Source organism: Protomyctophum bolini (genome assembly GCF_963924005.1).
Source record: "Protomyctophum bolini genome assembly, chromosome: 22".
NCBI classification, from domain to species: domain Eukaryota; kingdom Metazoa; phylum Chordata; class Actinopteri; order Myctophiformes; family Myctophidae; genus Protomyctophum; species Protomyctophum bolini.
In genome coordinates this window covers 21,451,480-21,470,662 of record NC_137883.1, presented here as the reverse complement: position 1 = coordinate 21,470,662, position 19,183 = coordinate 21,451,480, and the positions used below count along the sequence as shown (strand labels likewise).

General features: G+C 42.7%; 1 protein-coding gene across 1 annotated transcript in view; it reads right to left on the bottom strand.

Annotated features, from left to right (window-relative positions):
• Nucleotides 1–19,183, bottom strand: part of rasgrf2a (Ras protein-specific guanine nucleotide-releasing factor 2a) — a gene marked incomplete at both ends in the record, with an annotated part of 34,638 nt that overhangs the window by 2,246 nt on the left and 13,209 nt on the right. Inside the window, 22 exons of the mRNA XM_080794410.1 lie at nucleotides 350–429; nucleotides 580–777; nucleotides 1,806–1,890; nucleotides 3,133–3,236; nucleotides 3,703–3,757; nucleotides 3,897–4,009; nucleotides 4,175–4,281; nucleotides 4,979–5,092; nucleotides 5,774–5,890; nucleotides 7,454–7,575; nucleotides 7,850–8,224; nucleotides 10,501–10,578; nucleotides 11,012–11,182; nucleotides 11,511–11,593; nucleotides 12,154–12,290; nucleotides 15,651–15,717; nucleotides 16,250–16,413; nucleotides 17,287–17,405; nucleotides 17,959–18,068; nucleotides 18,351–18,544; nucleotides 18,882–18,961; nucleotides 19,065–19,183. The exon at nucleotides 19,065–19,183 is cut by the window's right edge and continues 135 nt beyond it. Coding sequence (XP_080650536.1) covers nucleotides 350–429; nucleotides 580–777; nucleotides 1,806–1,890; nucleotides 3,133–3,236; nucleotides 3,703–3,757; nucleotides 3,897–4,009; nucleotides 4,175–4,281; nucleotides 4,979–5,092; nucleotides 5,774–5,890; nucleotides 7,454–7,575; nucleotides 7,850–8,224; nucleotides 10,501–10,578; nucleotides 11,012–11,182; nucleotides 11,511–11,593; nucleotides 12,154–12,290; nucleotides 15,651–15,717; nucleotides 16,250–16,413; nucleotides 17,287–17,405; nucleotides 17,959–18,068; nucleotides 18,351–18,544; nucleotides 18,882–18,961; nucleotides 19,065–19,183 — 2,792 coding nt within the window. The remainder of the gene's footprint in view (nucleotides 1–349; nucleotides 430–579; nucleotides 778–1,805; nucleotides 1,891–3,132; nucleotides 3,237–3,702; nucleotides 3,758–3,896; nucleotides 4,010–4,174; nucleotides 4,282–4,978; nucleotides 5,093–5,773; nucleotides 5,891–7,453; nucleotides 7,576–7,849; nucleotides 8,225–10,500; nucleotides 10,579–11,011; nucleotides 11,183–11,510; nucleotides 11,594–12,153; nucleotides 12,291–15,650; nucleotides 15,718–16,249; nucleotides 16,414–17,286; nucleotides 17,406–17,958; nucleotides 18,069–18,350; nucleotides 18,545–18,881; nucleotides 18,962–19,064) is intronic.

The window sequence follows — 19,183 nt, the reverse complement described above, 5'->3', positions numbered from 1 at the left end:
GTAAATAATAAAATAATAAATCTCCATAATTTTATTAAGCCCCATGTTTGAATGCCCCCCCCCCCCCCCCCCCCCCCTGTCTAAAATGAACGAAAGCAGCAAAGGAAAAAATAAATAAAATAACCCTCATCATTTATACTTTCTCTAATAACCTAAAACATGAACCATGGTTGAGAAAACCCAAAGTTGTCCTTTAAAGTATCTTTTCTCTTTTCTTCTGGGGGTCCCTGGCACAAACACTTTTCAGATGGGGGTCCGTGGACAAATACCTAGCAATTTGGGGGTCCTTGACATGAAGAGGTTTGAGCACCACAGCTCTATGTTATTGTAAATGCCAACACATGCATACTTTTTCAGAGTTTCTCTCAGGTTCTTGAATCTTCCTTCTGATGACACGATCTTCTGTAGTCTTTCCATCAGAGCCTTGGTCTGGAGGCAGAGAACAACACACAACACACACAGTCTTTCCATCAGAGCCTTGGTCTGGAGGCAACACACACAAGCTGAAGTTTTCTTTAATCAAATATCTGTGAATATTTGATATTCAGAAAACACACTAATAATACAAGGACCAATAACCTGTTTGCAGACTTTGGCCCACGTCTTCTTCAGCCTGTAGAGGGCGCTGCGGTTGAGGGCGGACGTTATCTCCAGCACGCCGTTGTAGTTGTTGAGACAGCGGCAGATGTCGGCCACCGCCAGCCACTTCTCTATGGCGGCCGCCCGGGACCCCACGTCGGCCTGGGTCAGTATCTGAGACGCCACCAGGTTGCTCATCTACAGGCAAAGGCGGCAACTTTGACGATGGAGAGGGCCACTACATTTCCACACTGACTCCAGAGTGCCACTACATTTTCACACTCACTCCAGAGTGCCACTACATTTTCACACTCACTCCAGAGGGCCACTACATTTCCACACTGACTCCAGAGTGCCACTACATTTTCACACTCACTCCAGAGGGCCACTACATTTTCACACTCACTCCAGAGGGCCACTACATTTTCACACTCACTCCAGAGGGCCATTACATTTCCACACTCACTCCAGAGTGCCACTACATTTTCACACTCACTCCAGAGGGCCACTACATTTTCACACTCACTCCAGAGTGCCACTACATTTTCACACTCACTCCAGAGTGCCACTACATTTTCACACTCACTCCAGAGGGCCACTACATTTTCACACTCACTCCAGAGGGCCACTACATTTCCACACTGACTCCAGAGTGCCACTACATTTCCACACTGACTCCAGAGTGCCACTACATTTTCACACTCACTCCAGAGGGCCACTACATTTTCACACTCACTCCAGAGGGCCATTACATTTCCACACTCACTCCAGAGGGCCACTACATTTCCACACTGACTCCAGAGTGCCACTACATTTCCACACTCACTCCAGAGGGCCACTACATTTTCACACTCACTCCAGAGGGCCACTACATTTGTACTTTTACTCCACTACATTAATTTGAAAACTTTAGTTACTATTTACTTTGTAGTTTGGATTATTATTACAAAACATAGTAGTAACGACTTCAGCTCTATATACATTTCAGCCTTTCGAAAATACCGGTAGCTAATCTACAAGTTCACAATGCGTCGCAATGCATTGTGAGCTGTACGCAGTACGGCATAATATGACGTGCTGTGAGCTTGTACATTTGCTATTTTTGAATAGCCAACATAGAAATGGATGAAGTGGTTGAAATGATTGTGATGCTGTATTAACTACTTTTGCTGCTTTGAGAACTAAAGGACACATTGATTTCAGAGGCTATAATTCAAAAGACGCACGTCATTGAAGTGCTGACTGGTCTTCATGATGTACGGTGTCCTCACTGTCTTGTTCCCTTTCATCCACCCCTGTCCTAGGAACTCCCTACGAGAAAGCACATGTTCAACACTGTCTGTTATAGTCCGGCAGCCGACAGGCTTCTTTTGTTTAAAGTGGGAAATGTGGTATATAGTCTTTTTTTATTGGCCTAAAATATTGTCTATATACATACATTCATGAATCCACTTGCTGACTGGCTGTTAGTATTGGGCAATCTTTTTAATAGGGGTTTCTTGTGACCCTACCATTAACATCCTATGGCTGGCAAAAATGTCACATGCTACTTAAAGCAAAAGGAAAGTTTTTTTACATTTTTGCCAGCCATAGGATGTTAATGGTAGGGTCACAAGAAACCTCTATAAAAACAATTGCCCAATACTTTCAGCCGGTCAGCAAGTGGATTCATGAATGTATGTATATACAGTAGATAATATTTTAGGACTATTAAAGGACAATTCCGGACTAGATTTCTTTCTTACCGTAATCTCATGTTATTATATCCAAGAACGAGTGATATAGGTAAAACAATTGCATAACTCCATCCCGAGTTCACTGCAGCTGCAGAGCATGAGTGGTAAATTGCTTATATATTTTTCTTTTAGATATCTGTCATTCATAATGACTAGTAAAAACTATCCACAGTGTTTCTGTGAGACGCGCACTTCCGGAAGTCTCACCTGTGAATTCATGAAAGTCGCCTTGTAAACACTACGGCGGGACAAAACACTGTGGTAAGATTTGAGTTATTATGAACGACAGGACAGATGTCTACCAAAAAATAATATTAATCATTTTCGAGACAAAACCCCCACTGGTCACGTTCTGAGCTGCGGGGAACTCGGGGTGGAGTTATGAAAATGTTCACCTGTTCCTGTACCACTCGTTCTGGGATAGAATAACATCAGATTATGGTAAGCCTAGTCTGAGCTGTCAAATGCCCACATATTCATTACTAATACTAATACTACTATGCTGCTACTGCTACTAATATATAACTAGAAACCAGACTAAAACAGGTAGCTGCTAGTGAATATAGGTTGTTGTTGCTCTAGATTGTACTGGTGGTTACTACTGAGTTCTATAGGTGTTTGCTAGGTTTTTATAGTGAACTACATTCTTTTTAGGGTACAGGTGTTGCTTTCTGTGTGTGTGTGTGTGTGTGTGTGTGTGTGTGTGTTAAATTATAATTATTTTAAGGTTCTAGAAAAAAGAGTTGAGCCTTTCATCGGCTCTTTACTACTGTGTGTGTTGTAAAGTGTGCATTAGTAACCAGGTGACTATACTCACTCATAGGGGATGCTTCTAAACACCAGGTGATCCAACAAGGTGATCTGTTCTGCTATCTCTATGGCCGACAGAGATTCAAAACACTCTGCCCTAGGAGTCTCCACCTGTGACACGCACACGCACCACACATGCACACACACAAATATCTAAATATTCCCCCAAAGATACAGTATGTCACAAGGAAAACTGGAGACAATATTTGTTTCCATTAAGACAGGTTGAAAATAACTATTATACTAAAACCCAAGTATTTCTATTCTGGGGGGAACATTCACCAAAAAGTAGACGATCTACAAGCTCACAACGAGTCACGTTGTGATGTGCTGTGAGCTTGTAGATCGGTTCTTTTTGGTGAGGAGACTGTAGGCTGAAGTACAGTTTAACTCAGGTTAGTTTTACTAAGCATAGAGGGTCTAAGTGGTTAAACTGACATTGATGGATTATCAAAGTATTCTGAGGCACACCTGGACTTGCATCAAGGCATCCTAGGGTGGCACGGCACCCAGTCTATGAGTGAGGTCCATTACTGTATTTGTCCCATTAAATCAAAATAGAGCCTGCAATACTAACCACTTGTGATATGTCTTCTATTTTCAGTTGCGCATCGTCTTGGTCAGAAAGGGCACTAAAGAGCAAAATAAACAGTGTTAAATGGTTTGACTACGTGAAATGTAGTGTGTGTGTGTGTGTGTGTGTGTGTGTGTGTGTGTGTGTGTGTGTGTGTGTGTGTGCGCGCGTGCGTGCGTGCGTGCGTGCGTGCGTACCTTAGTATGTTGGTTGTCGCTTTCCTTTCCTGTGGCAGTAAGTCTGGATCTCGTAGTACATCCTCTAATAAAGTCAAAACCCCTATCTTCAGATCACTGTTCATGTCAAAGTCCTGGAGAACACACGCACACGCACACACAGTTTAGTATAGTGGTTCTTAAAGGATTTTTTTTTTTAAATAAAGGGACCTATAAAGATTTGTCCGTGACCGTGACCCACAAATGGTGTTTGAGGCACTATTTGATTAGGGTGACCGAGATGGTTGTATAAACGTCACCTGGGAGTGTTTGGACACCCAGTGTCGGAGAACGTTGAGAACTCTGTTGGTGGCAGCTCTACGAATCATGAACTCTTTGTCACAGGCCTTGTCAGAATTACTAAAACCTGTACAGACAAAGAACAAAGAAAATAGAACATTTATGCCCACATGACAGCCATAACATGTTGGCTGCTTTTTAAAACTGCACTAACTACCTGTCAGTGGGGAGTGTTGGCTGGGAGGAGGAGTAGGACTAAGGCCCTATACGTCCTCTCTGGGGGGGGGGGGTACTACCTGTGAGTGGGGAGTGTTGGCTGATGAATGAATATCAACATCCTAGTACTACAGTCAAAAAACACTTTGTTTGAAATAGACACTCATGCTTTCCAAGGTGTGATTTGGGGTCGAATACAAAATGAATATCAACATCTTAAAACCAAAATGTTTGGGTTTGAGCTCACATGCCCTTTTGATGTAAATCAAAAGGGAGGATAACTACCTACGTGGGCGCGGTCCCGTGTAGCACACGCATGCTCGTTTCGCGCACACGCCTGCGACTAGACCTGGAGGTCCGTTTTATAGAGTATAGAGGGTGTACTGAATCTTCTGCTCTAGTGTATGGAGGACAATTTCACAATGAATTAAAATCTCTGCGATACGATAATTGTGCATGAGCATTTTAACGGTTAATAACGGTTATCGTCCCATCCCTAACTGCATTATTAACATACTACCATACAGATTGGACAAAATTATACTGTATTCATTAAAATATAGTTCATAGTGGCGCTTTAACCTCATTAGCAAAACTAGTCTAGTCACGACGTTCCATAATCAACTCGCCTGGGGAAGTGCTGCTGTGTCCGGCTGCAGCTGTGGCAATGGCAAAGGCCGAGGCTGGTGACATCGTACAGCGAGAGGTGTCACCTGATGTACCTGCAGAGGTACAGAGGTGCATGTGAATGAATGAATGAATTAATTAATCCAAGAATTGAAATTAATCCAATAATTGAACTTTGGCTACTTGGTTTGCTCGTTTTGTCTCTCTGCACCACACTAGCTCAAACTAAAAAATTGCCGATCTACATAAGCGTTGGGAGCTTGTAGATGTGCTATTTTCAGCCAACGTGCTTCCACAGAACAGGGACGCCTAGGTTTCAAGTGTTTAATGTAAGAATAAGTAAAATCCTATCACACAAAGATTTGTCTGAAGTAGCCTGGAAACCAGACGAATCTGCCATTGCAATAAATACAAAATTGCCCTCGGCAGATTTGGTCTGGCACTGCTCAGTTGTGATTGGTTTTCACTCAGTGTGCCCAGTGTGCAAATATGGGGCAGGTTTGTCACTATAGGCATTTTTTTAATTCAACCCTTGGAAATGCAGGTTCCTCACAGAGATTCCAGATACATACAGTATCTACGCAGTGATATTATTCTGACCAATGCCAGGCTAACTCTGAGGACCCCCTTAGGGGTCCTGGAGTCGACCCTCTGTTGAAGGCCCCTGGTCTGCAATGTGTGTGTGTGTGTGTGTGTGTGTGTGTGTGTGTGTGTGTGTGTACAGTATGTATGTATGTATGTGTGTGCGTGTGCGTGTGCGTGTGAGGTGTTCATACCTCCTGCCTGCCTGTAGCGTAGATGTCTGGGGGTTGAGGGGGAGCGACATGGGGACATGTCTCCTGACTCACTGATGGTGGACGGTGACTCAGGCATGAAGCCTGACTCCAGGACAGCTGGCAGGAACATTACACAATCATCAAAGACAGCCAAAAAAGTCCCGAATAGTATTATTGTTGCTAATAAAATAATTGATTTCAAATTTGGCAAAAATCACATCAAAGCAGGAACAAATTCAATTTGACAGATCACAAATGACTTGATTGATTGAAAAAAGGGTTCTGATATAATGCATTTAAAAAAAACAAATCATAACTTTTTGTGTAACGTATTAAAGTGTGCATAATGTGTGGTTGTTGTCACAGAATACCATTACCAAGGCTAGATGTGTACACATCATTTGGAAACCACTGCTCTATACCAGTGGAAAAACATTATTTATTCTGCATTTAATCCGTGGACCACCATTGACATTTAGCCTATTCTCAAACCTAAAACTTCGTCGTATAAGATTTTGTCCACAATTCCATGCTGTATTGATGTGGTACCATAGGAGAGACAACAGTTGATCTAAATAACAATTCTTCTACAGTCTCTAATTGTGTAGAATTCTTGTTTAACAATAATTTAACTCTTGGGAGTGTAAAATGAAACCAAATGGAACCATAAGAATCCATTTGGTTTTATTTTACACTCAAGAGTTAGAGATCTAATAAGGGCCCATTTGGTTACCAACTCTCCATCATTTAGCTGGGGACCACCTGAGGACCACTGGTTGAGAACCACTGCTCTAGAAGATGAACTGACCATGACCTATGCTCTACTGCCACCCTAAGGCCAAATGATATTTTTCAGTTATCTAAGTTATAATATCTATTATTATCTAATAATTTAACCACTTGAAACCTTGGATCCCTATCCTCAGGGGAACAACATATCACATCTGTTACAGCATTTTAAAAACAATTATATATTTATAGTTTCTGTCTATATTTCTGCTTATAATGACATGCCCAGAATTGTGATGACAGGTTGAAAGTAGTTAAGTCTGTCTGGGAGTTTTATAAATATTTAACTTATACCGGTATATTAGATCCATTAGAATCTAATGAATCCAACACACTTAATACTACTTATTCCAAAACCACTATTGCAGGTAATGGCTTTGGACATACTCAAATAAAAACTTCACACCCGACAGAGACGCAGTATTAATTTTGATAGCAAATATTGGTTTTGTTTTAGTCATAGTCTTTTGAATAAAATTCTAGTCATCTGAAATGTTTTGGTTCGGGTCTACTTTTAGTCAACTAAATCTGCATCTTATATAATTTTGAGTTAAAAATAAAATGAACAGATCTTCTCTTCTGTGGGTCCCTGGCACAAAACCTTTCCAGAGGGGGGTCCGCGGGCCAATTTCATATTAACTTGGGGGTCATAGACATGTAAAGGTTTGAGAGCCAGTGGTGTGTATGGGTACTCCTAGACAGTCGAGTCACGAAGATGCAAGATGCAGCACGAGTCACTTCCTGGTTTTTAAACAGCTGGTGGATGGAAAATGAAACTTGCAGAGTGGGCGGTGCTTCCCAATAGCACTCCTGCTTTTAGCTGCATCTTGCATCTTCGTGACGCGACTGTCTGGATGCAGGTTAACTGTGACCGAAGGGTCCCGGCTGTACCCCTGCGGATGCTGCGTCTCAGCTTCCCACAGAAGGCGTCGATGCGCGGCAGCTCTCCGCCGATGAACATGTCCTCCTGCGGTCCGGGGCTCAGCTCTACTGGGGAGCTGGGGGGAGGAGTACTGCAAGGGTTAGTAGAGTTAACCAAAACCAACAACATTTAAAAACATAAAAGAAGCCTTTTGGGATGATATGAAATCTTAATGTATTTATTTAGCTGTACACCAGCTGTCGGGACCACCATATGGCACCTTGCGGTCTGTGGTGTCACTCGTTTTCTAAATAATAACAACTAATAAAAACTATCAAATCCGCTCTGGAAACAAATTAACAAAGAAATGACAAACGGAACGAACTAAAACTAAACCAAAATGAAAAATCCCAAACTATTCTCACCTTGGAGCATAGCTGAGGTCCAACGGGGCTTTGGTGGAGGTGGGGGAAGGGGAGGAGAACCAGGATGGAGTGCCCCCCCTGGGCGAGATGGGAGGAGGAGAGGAGAGTAGAGGAGAGGTGGGGAAGTGGGTGGAGGTGGGGGAGTTGGCCGCGGAGGAGGTGGGAGTGGCGGACAGATCCAAGGCCGACGCCGGCTTGGAGCCCACGGGAGAGCTGAGGGAGTGCTTACGGGAGTGGACGGGCGAGGACGTGCGCGAACTGGGGATGACCAGCGGGGGAGGGGTGGAGAACTTCCGGCACGGCCTGGGGGACTTGTTGCTCAGGGAGTCGCTTCCCCACCCGCCCTGATTGGTGGCAAACAGCAGCTCCAAGGACCTGCGAGGTGTGAGATGAGCATATAGGACCGAGGGGAGTAAAGAACAAACAAGACTATCAGGTTACTAGATTTAACAGCATGTAATGCTCCCCCCTTAGACCTGGGTCCATTGCAACCTTACGTGGTATACCCATAGTCTCAAACCTTGGAGTAAAAATGGCTAATGCCTTTAAACTTGATAAAATTAGTTCAAGTCCGTAAGCATGAGTTCAAGTCTGTTGCTCTCCCCTTGTCCCCCATATATGGGGACTAGGTTGGTGGAGGGTGTGTAGAGCCCAGGATCACATTAGATGATTGACACACGGGTGAAAAATGGGTTACAAAATCGTGGGATAAAAAAAAAAAAGATAAGCATATAAAAAACTGTAGTTAGATTTCGGTGGAATCACCCTGGGTTTGCACTGCCACTGACCGGACACCGTAGCGCAAAGTACAAAGCACAAAGTGTAATATTCCCAAAATGAACTTTCCATCTTAGCTCTGCAGTAGAAAAACTAGAAATGTCAGCGCTTGCTGACCCAAGGGTTTGTAGCCCAGGTAGAGCAGGATATGGAGCAGGTTTTAACAACACAAGTGGTGATATTTACTTGGACTGGTTGAGAGCAAGTTGTGTGATCTTTAGGCTGTAGTCGGGACAGAGGGAGGTGATAGACAGACGGTCTGATGAGTGGTACTGCACCCTGGGAGGGACAGGCGTCACAGGAGGAAGAGGAGGACACAAACAGGAAAGACGAAAGGACGCAGAGACAGAGAGAAGGCGGACGTGGAAAGGAGACATTGAATGACAGATGAGCTGAATAGTCCAGTGGTGGAAAAAGTACTTTAAGTTAAAGTATCCATTTTTAAATATAGAAATACTCCGTTACATTACGTACGGAATTCAAAGTGTACTTAAAAGTACTCCTTTGCAGATTGTCCCATTTCATTTTTGAAAATAGCAGATCTACAAGCTCACAACATGTCGCATTGCAACACATTGTGAGCTTGTAGATCGGCTATTTTCAAATGGCCGAAATGAATAAGGTCTGAAGTGGTTAATGTATGATTTGTAATAATAATCTAAATCTACAAAGTAACTATAACTTTAAGTTTTCAAATACATGCAGTGGAGTAAAAGTACAATATTTGAATGTATTGGAGTAGAAGTAAATACCCAAAATTGTACTCAAGTACAGTACTTGAGTAAATGTACTTAGTTACTTTCCACCACTGCTGCTGAACACAGCCATGAGCTGAACACAGTCATGGTTGAATGTGAGACAAGAGGGAGAGAATGCAAAGATGGAGAAATATATAAAATGGTAAACAAATGAGAAAGTGTAACCAATTAAACCATTCATGGTTGAATGTGAGACAAGAGGAAGAGAATGCAAAGATGGAGAAATATATAAAATGGTAAACAAATGAGAAAATGGGGCACGGGCCCCCATGAGGATTATGAAAACTATTCGTCCCTGCCTGACATTCAGCCTGAATTCTCATTTGTTTAATTTCATAATTGTTTTTTAATGGGCGTGAACCCAGGCTATGTCTGCGCTGCGTTCTAATAAGTTTCTACTTGCTTCACAGGTGTTACCAATGATACTAATTAAGACTCTGTTCCATTTAGCATGCAATGGTTCTCAAACGTTTTAATTTCAAGGAACCCCATAACTCTCATAGTGTACAAATGGAACCAAATGGACCCGTAACTCTCAGAATTATCAGACCTGTATGGGGCGGGGCCATTTGGAACCCACTCAAGGACTTTAAGGCCACTTTTTCTCTTGGTCGCCAGAGAAAACTGCAAAGTCCCGTTGCGTTCAAATTTTTTATCAAGCCTTCGACTACGGCTCTGCATCAATGTAATAAACATAATTATGCGTTGTGAGCCCACGTCAGCCATCATGTCACAAGTTTTGCAGATTCACCGTTTTGCCTGTTTACATGGAGACGAGAGGACGAGATTTCCACTCTGGAAGCTGTTTTCACTTTGTTGTGTTTTCACCCCCCGAAAACGCTGTTCTCAGCTAAAGGGACGATACTTTATTTTGCCTTTTTCTATGAACACCATTCTCGTGTAAAGGGGGGCCTTAAAGACCTACTGCAGAAGTGTTTCCAGTGAGCCAACAATAGCAGACTCTGACTCTGTTTGACCAGAACAGAGCCTTCATTAGCATCATCGGTAACACGTGTGAAGAAAGTAGTTCTTTCCAAAATGGCGTGTGTGCATATACTGTAGCCTATTTGGGGTCCTTGAACATGAAAAAGGTTTGAAAGCCATGTGCACGGCTACCTGTCAGGTATGGAGGTGAAGGGCTTCCTGTAGATGTCGGCCAGCTTGTCCATGACCACGGCGGCCGTGGTGAAGAGCCTGTAGGTGTGTGGTTTTTTACAGCAAATTTAGATTTTAGTTTAAGTCATAGTCACAATAAATATCATAAGATTTTAGTCGACTAAATCTACAGTTGATTTGGTCGACTAAAATATATTTTGGCGGGCCTTTATGCCGTCGTAATGGCTGATTTTACGCTTGCAGATGATAGCAGATCTACAAGCTCACAACGCGTCGTGCTGCGACACGTTGTGAGCTTGTACAGTAGATCGGCAATTTTCAGCATGCAACCAAGTGTAAAATGACTCGTGTCTTTTACTTACACTGGATCTCTTGTCCACTAGTCCCTCCCTAACATACTTTTAGTCATCATAGCATAGCTTTAATTTAGTTTCCATTCAGTTTTCGTCAGTGGAAAAAAGATAGTCAACAATTTTTGTCATGGCTATTAGTCGAAGAAATCAACACTGGCCTGTAGGTGTGGAGGAAGGTGTTGAGGAAGTCTATGGACAGGAAGCGCAGATCCGTCAGCCTCTCCAGGAGCCGCTGCACGCTGGCATAGCGGATCTGCGGAACCTTGCAGGAGTTCAGAGTCTTGCTGAAACAGATGTCCACGTCGTCCGTGTGCAGTCGAGAGTCAGCCCTTAGGTAAGGGAGGGTAACATCACATTCAGATTCTTCCCAGATAAGAGAGATTTTGCGCTCTCATTTGAAGGCGAGTGTAAGTGCCATCCAGCCATTTCCTTTGAAAGTGTCCATGTCTCGGAGCCATAGAGTAGAATCAGCTCGACAGTCGTCCTAAATATTTTTTACTAAGCTAGCTGGGATGACCAGATCTTATGCATGTCATTGCAGGCTGACGAGGCCATACCCTTCCTAGTTTGAAAGTCCTTTTGGGAAGAAAATTCATAAAGATATGTACATACAGAAACTATATTACTGGTCCTATACCCTCGTGCCAGTGTTCTTACTTGATCATTTGTGGGACGGTGACTTTGGAGTTCTCCTCGAACACGCTGGTCATGAGGCCGTTACAGCGGATGTTATCTACACACTGGACACACGACCAAGAGAGAGAGGGACACAGTTACACACACACACGAGCAGTACTGAGTCATATTCATACTTAAGTAAAAGTATCAGTACTGCAATGTAGAAATACTGTGTTACAAGTGAATGTCCGGAATTCAAAACTTAGTGGAGTAAAAGTACAAAAGCATTGGCGTCAAATGTACCAAAAGTAGAAAGTGATCATTATGCAAAATGTCCATTTCACAAGTTTTCAAATGTTTGAAATGCATACAAATATAGCAGATCTACAAGCTCACAATGCGTTGCATTGCGACGCATCCAGGGGGTCTAGTCCCCGGCTAAAGTAGTTAGCTTTACCCATTTATATATTGGTTATTAAAAAATAGCAGATATACAAGTGTCACTGCCACGAGCTTGTACATCTATTTCTTTTAAATTAGCATAATTTCTAATGTTTTTAAAACAACTCAACAGGACAACAGGAGGTCCCTGGAACAAAAGCTTTTGAGGTGGGGGTAAATTTGGGTGGTCCTTGCCATTAAAAGGTTTCAGAAGAACTGCTTTAATTAGAGACAGGTGTACCTGGCTGATATCACTGGTCCATGCAGCCTTCTCCTGCCGCGAAGGAGCCAGTAGGACCACGCTAAAACGCTGGCCATCAGGGGGCTCCACTACGATCTTAAACTCCAGGTGATTTAAGCCTTGGCCCGCTGCGTTGACTGCAACATGACAAACACATGACATCTCAATCAATCAATCAATCAATCAATCAATCAATCAATCGACCGACCGACCGACCGACCCAATCAATCAATCAAATCTTATTGTCACAGGTGAAATTCTTATTTGTGCAGGCTTTCACTCTACTGTTTGCAGTTTAAAAGACGAGACAATAAAATAGAAGAGCACAAAAAAAACTAAAGTAGCAGTGAATCAAAATGTTAAGTGCATTCAGTATCTATATATACAAGTGAAAAGGTGTACCCATACTCATTCTTCATGCTCTATCTCCGACCGAACCACACTTTTACCACACATCTCTATATGCAAAATAAATTCGCCACCCTCCCCGAACTGACATAGCCTATTTTTTAGCCGTTCAAGTTTCTTATTTACTCTGCAAATATTACTTTTATGAAAATCACGATCGAGCCAGCAGATAAACGGGTGCCACAACACGCCGAGAAACAAGGAATTTAACCACGCTACTTGCATACACTGCAACTCGCTTACAATTCGCAAACCTGGCAACACTGCCTGCCTCTTACGTCACCAGCTCTGCTCCTCCTGGCCTCCGTAGTCCGTCGCGCTCACAATCTGTCGCAGCCATCTTGCTTTTCTTTTGGATGGGCGAGTGGACATTTAATGCTAATAAATTAATTATAGGTCCAGCAAGCAAATCATGATGGTCTGATTGTGCTCAATAGGTCACAATAACATTCCGAAATTAGGTGTTGTGTTTTGTATGGCATTTTCCCCAGTAGTAGTTGCATATCTATCTCAGCTTTTGCCTGATAGCACACATGCTAACGTCAGCAGCCATAGCAACATACAGTGTGCGCAGACATAACATGAGTTGTTTACAACACAAACACACGGCCTTTTCACCACGCAATACACACAACAGCTCGGGAGTTATTAAACCGAACGTGGACGCTGTTTCAGTGTTACATTTGCTGCGCATATCGGAATAATTGTAACGGCATGCATGATAAATGTAACAACGCTAAAAAACACCATTAAACATATCGTTTTCACCTTAAAGCTATTACATTTCATTGAAGCAACTCCTTAGCATTGTTTTCATACCATGGATGTGATAAGATAATGTATCAAACATAAGGGAAATATTAAATAGGATCGGGTGTACCAGTTTGGCCATTTCTTTTTTTTCAATGGGGCAATACATTGATTAAACAAACGTTTGATTGATTGAGTTGTACAACGTTATACAACCCTAAACTAATTTTAGAATACACTACACAATACAATACAATTTTAGAACATATTTTGCACGTTCCATTTTTTTACTCAGAGATCCCTTTAGCTACACATGTAATATTTCCAGGCAACGGACCTACACATGTCAGCTACCATAAACCACTTCAAGTTATTAGGACGAAATAACTGACAGGAGTGACGGTGCTGTGCTGTGAGTAAACTAATAGGGGAGAGCCGCCAAGGATGTAACATTTTGCACGTTTCATTCTTTTACTCAGAGATCCGTTTAGCTACACATGTAATATTTTCAGGCAACGGACCTACACATGTCAGCTACCATAAACCACTTCAAGTTATTTTTTTGATAAAACAGGTCGGGAGTTATTCAACCGAACGTGGACGCTGTTTCAGTGTTACATTTGCTGCGCATATCGGATCAATTGTAACGGCATGCATGATAAATGTAACAACGCTAAAAAACACCATTAAACATATCGTTCTCAGCTTAAAGCAATTACATTTCATTGAAGCAACTCCTTAGCATTGTTTTTATACCATGGATGTGATAAGAAAATGTATCAAACATAAGGGAAATATTAAATAGTATCGGGTGTACCAGTACCAGTTTGGCCATTTCTTTTTTTTCAATGGGGCAATACATTGATTAAACAAACGTTTGATTGATTGAGTTGTACAACGTTATACAACCCTAAACTAATTTCAGAATACACTACACGATACAATACCATTTCAGAACATATAATATTGGCCAATATGTCAAATATGTAAATATTACATATAATGGCATTGAATGGAAGCGGACCATTTGTAACACATGTTACAAATGACCCGCTTTTGCAAGTTTTCTTTGCAGTTGCTTACAGACCAGAATGAACGTGAATTCCGTCTAAACACGATGCAAACTAATGAAGAACATAAGCATGAACACATCCATGTGGATTTTTATTCACCAACACCAAAGACAAAAATTGTACCACACATATACTCCAGGTGTAAAATTAGACGCATTTTGAAGGTAAACACTTCAAACTTCAAACTCCTGGCCACGTAGAGTACGTTGCTGTACACATACTGACGCGATGGCGTCATGGTGGCGTTGACCAATCAAGATATAACGTCCATGTTACAACCGTGAAGCGTTACAACCTTGGCGGCTCTCCCCTACATTTGTTACTAACATTAGGTTGTGGCGAAGTAGACACGTGGCCAGCAGATACTGTGTTTTGGACAAACAGGCTAGGTATTGGTGTTGATTTGGGTCAACTGGACAAACAGCGTGGTGTTGTTTTGTGTCTGTGTTTGTGTTGGAGCGCCTCAGTGTGGCCGTACAGGTCATGTGCAACCTCTTCCACAGAGAGATGGAGACACTAAATCTCAGCTGGACAAACATGTTTGCATGCATGCATCGCTGCCTTGCATGCTGTGTGCTACTGTTGAGTCTGTCACTTACTTTGACTGATTTATGGCATTGTCTTTCTGTTAAAATCCAACTATGTTAATTTAAGAACTCTGGGCATATAGGTCATTGTTTATTCACTGTGCACACGTGTAGCCTATTGTATGTCAGACTGTATGTCTGTCCCACAGTCACAATCCTTTAGTACTTAGGCTGTGGAAATATTCAGGACAAAACAATGGTACATTTCCAATAACCCATTCGTTACTACATGTGGAGTCAACTCCCGCCATTTATTTCTTCCCATAGTGCGTGGCAAAGTCGCTCTGGGATGAGTGCGCGCGTAGCGCGCACGAAATTCTAGTATTACACAATCGATAATGTGAAGTCAAAGTGCATTCAGCATTATTACACAATCGATAAAAGCACAGGCGACAAGCTTAGGTTTTGTTCAATAACGCTTTGGCTCTTTTTGACATGGCTCTTGATACTCCGGTATGGCTTCTTGCCAGGTTGTGATCCTTTGCTTACTTTGAATTCATAGTGGAGGATGAACGGCATGTCACTGCAATTCAGTGATGATTTTGACAGCAAATTCTCTTTTAGCTTTTAGTCATAGTCTTTTGAATAAAATTCTGTTAAAAAAAGATAGGACCGTTTTAGTCGACGAAATCAACGCTGCTGCAATTCCAGAGTAGAGTGAAGGAATGTTGATACTCACAGTCCTCATCAGTGGCGTCCACTTCTTCAATGAGAGTACACTCTATCAGAGACAAGGTTCCTCCTTGCTGTTGGCGGGTAGAGAGGAAAGCAATGAGTGATTCTTTCAAGGACCCCCACAGTTTGAAATGATTCGATATCTCTAGGACCACAATGTTCACCGTACAAGACCGTACAAACGGAACCAAGTGGACCCCTGTGTAGGCTGTGTACAAATTTCAAGACACACAGGAGAGTAATTGGTAGAATAGAACTGAATAAAATAATTGTCATAGATTGAATCAGAGAGGAAGGTTGTTTATACGTGCAAACACTGTATGAAGTGTGTGTACAAGCATGTATTTATACTGTATAGCAGTCGGGGTCTTCTTCAACGTTGGGTCCGGGACCCTTAGGGGGTCCTCAAAGTTACTACAGGGGGACCGGCAAATCTGTGTGTCATTGGAAATGCGAGGCGTTGTGGTTAATATTGTGGAGCATGTACAGTAGGTAGATCGTCTATTTTTGGCAAAAAGGTGTGGTGTAGAGGGAAAATGTATCTTGGCCTGAAAAAACATTGAAGACCCTTGCTGCATAGCCGAGCAGCCAGGTGAGATGTACCTTGAGCAGGTGCAGCTTGCCCCCGGAGGTGCGCGTGCAGATGAGGACGTGTTTGGTGAACAGGTAGCACTGTCGTTCACCGTCCTTGCGGAGCGACAGGGAGCCCAGGCGCACCTTACTGAGCATCCCCCTCTCACTGCTGGATGGCAGCTGGACCAGGGAGCCTGACAGACCGGAGCACACAAGCAGTGACACACTGAAACCTCAGCAGTGTGTTGATTTGGACAGCACACTTTGATTTAGTTTTAGTTGTAGTCGTCTGGATAAACATGTAATTACATTTTAGTCATCAGTTCATCAGACTCTGATGAAGACCGTTTAGGTCGAAACGTTAGTAATTCGTTCTACTTTCTACTAGCGCATAATAATGTCTGTGCTGCTCCAATGTCCTCTCCTCCTTCTGCAACTATTGTCCTTGTTCCTGTGATCAGTGGTATATATTGTTGGTGCAACCGGTGCAATTTACCCCGCGGTGCCCAGCGCCCCCAAGGGGCCCATGAAGGGGGAAGAAGTAACATCAAGGATTCGTCAGTGGTTTATAAACAGCTTCAAGTCCATACTACTTCCGTGTTGCATAACACTGACATCACTGTCTACTCCTTCTTGGTTTCTTTACCACAGCCTTGCTTCAACGCGTGTGTTCGTGTCAGCAGCACAACATTTTGTCACGTTCCGTCGCGCTAATGAAACCCAGGTAAAGTAATGTCACTCTGCAAGTTTAACTAAAGTTTTTTCCATCTGTCCAAAGTAATTTCTGATAGCCTGCAGGCTGCATCCCTGCACTTAGTCAGACATTACAGATACATTTACTAACAGATCGCTTAGGTACAGTTCAAAGACACGTTTGGTACAATGAAACGAGACGCATCGCATCGCACACAACCTGCAAAGAAGTTTAAGGATAAGGGGTAAAGCAATGGCGTAAATAGGGCCCTAAATCTACAGTTGTTTTTATGTAAATGTATTTTGGCGGGCCTTGATGGCGTGGCAATGCCTTATTTTACACTTGGTTGCAACGTCACGTCATGTCACGTCACCTTGTCTTACGAAGGTCTGGCTGGTGTCCAGCAGGATGTCACAGCCCTCTACGATCATCCTCTCTATGGCCAGGTTCTTCCTGATGTTCTCCGTGTCGCTGACCTCATCATGCATCATCCTGACCAATAAACAACACATCATCCTCATCATCTGATCCGCCCCTGTCCTACTCAACATAATCATTTACCAACATAAACAACTACTGTAGGTGAAACATCACCAAAATAAACATGTGTAGTCATGTTTTTATGATACGGTTCAAAGTGTGCTTACTATGACAAACACACTCTCACTCCCCAAACGGACTGTAGTGACTTCTTGGGACTTCCGCAATCCAGGAATGCGAAAGTGCCCTTCTCAACCCGAAAAAGGTCCACTAAAAAACAGTTAAAACGATATAAGATATACCTGCCAGACGAGTAGCATACAAAAGCTGAAAGGCATGCATTTACATTCCAATGGGTGATTTAGGGTCGCGCTCTACCGCAACGGCCAATCAGCTGTCCACTAATAGTTCTCAGGTCTTGTTTTTGTCCTCTCTTATTTCTCATTGTATGGATTTTAGCCAGGCAGAAATGGATTCGCCTTATTGTAGATACACCTCTGCAATAGTCAAAATTTCATTGCCATTTTGGGAGTGAGAATGTGCTTTGAAATGAAGCCGTGCTTACTTTGACAGCTCCTCTAGTTTGGACTTTGCAAACTGCAGACTCTTACGCTCCACGTGTTCATGAGGCGTGTGAGCCAACAGCTCATGGAGAGTGATGATGTAACGTGGAATCTGAAATACCAGCAATCTTAATGCATTTTCTTAGTATTTGTCAGTATTTTTACACTTTTTACACATTCAGGCATTAGGACGGCATCAGATTGCCAAAATACATTTTAGTCAAATAAATCAACTGTAGATTTAAGATTTTTGTCGACTAAAACTAGACTAAAGGTAAAACATTTCAGATGACTAAAATATGACTAAACTTGAATTAGATTCAAAAGACTATAATATGACAAAAACTAAATCAAAGTTTGCTGTCAAAATCAACACCGGGTCATATATATATACCTGGAACATGGGGTAGGTGAGGAAGGTCTCCAGCATCCTGCCTTCGCACACTGCATTGGCCTCGTACTGTTTGAGCAGCTTGTCAAAGTCTCGGTTCTGCTTGCAGTTGGCCAGGACCTGCAGGCTGTACTGGTGGTTACGCACAAACTCCTGGTAGATGTTCAACATGGGCAGCAGGATGTCGAACAGGTCGGCTGCAGCGTCAACAAAACATAACTAAACTCACTGGGAATTGAATTACCGTGGAAGATGGATTTTCTCGGAAAACAAACATAAGTTTGAAAAGAAAGAAAAAAACACCATAATACATATGGTATCATCAACAAATACAAACACTATACTGTATGTACAAAAGAGATGAATTTCTTTTGGTCTCCTGATTTCAGGAGAAACCAGTGTTACACATCCTTTAATGGATTGTGTCAGGGGGGCAGGGCATTCCACATTGTGGTAGCAGAGAAATAGAATCAGAACTGTCTCAATGTCTCTGTCTCAAGGATGAATGCAATCAGCATTGTATGCAACACTCACCTAACACCAGCGTGGGCCAGTTGGCTATCCGAGCGTTGAGTCCTTGGTGGAAGATCTCATGAAGAAACATGATGGTCTCACTGGGACAAAAACAGTATGTTTATTTCCTGTGTGCCTTGTCTATACAGCTACAAAGCCACAATAAAATGTTATTTATGACACAGAAACACGTTCCCTTCCGACCTGTTGAGGAAGATGCTGCTGACATCGTCGTGGCTGATGGGAGGCTTCTTGGAGCTGGCGGCCATGCGCAGCGGCCGCAGGAAGCAGTTGACCAGCATGGAGAGCTGGTGCACGTACTC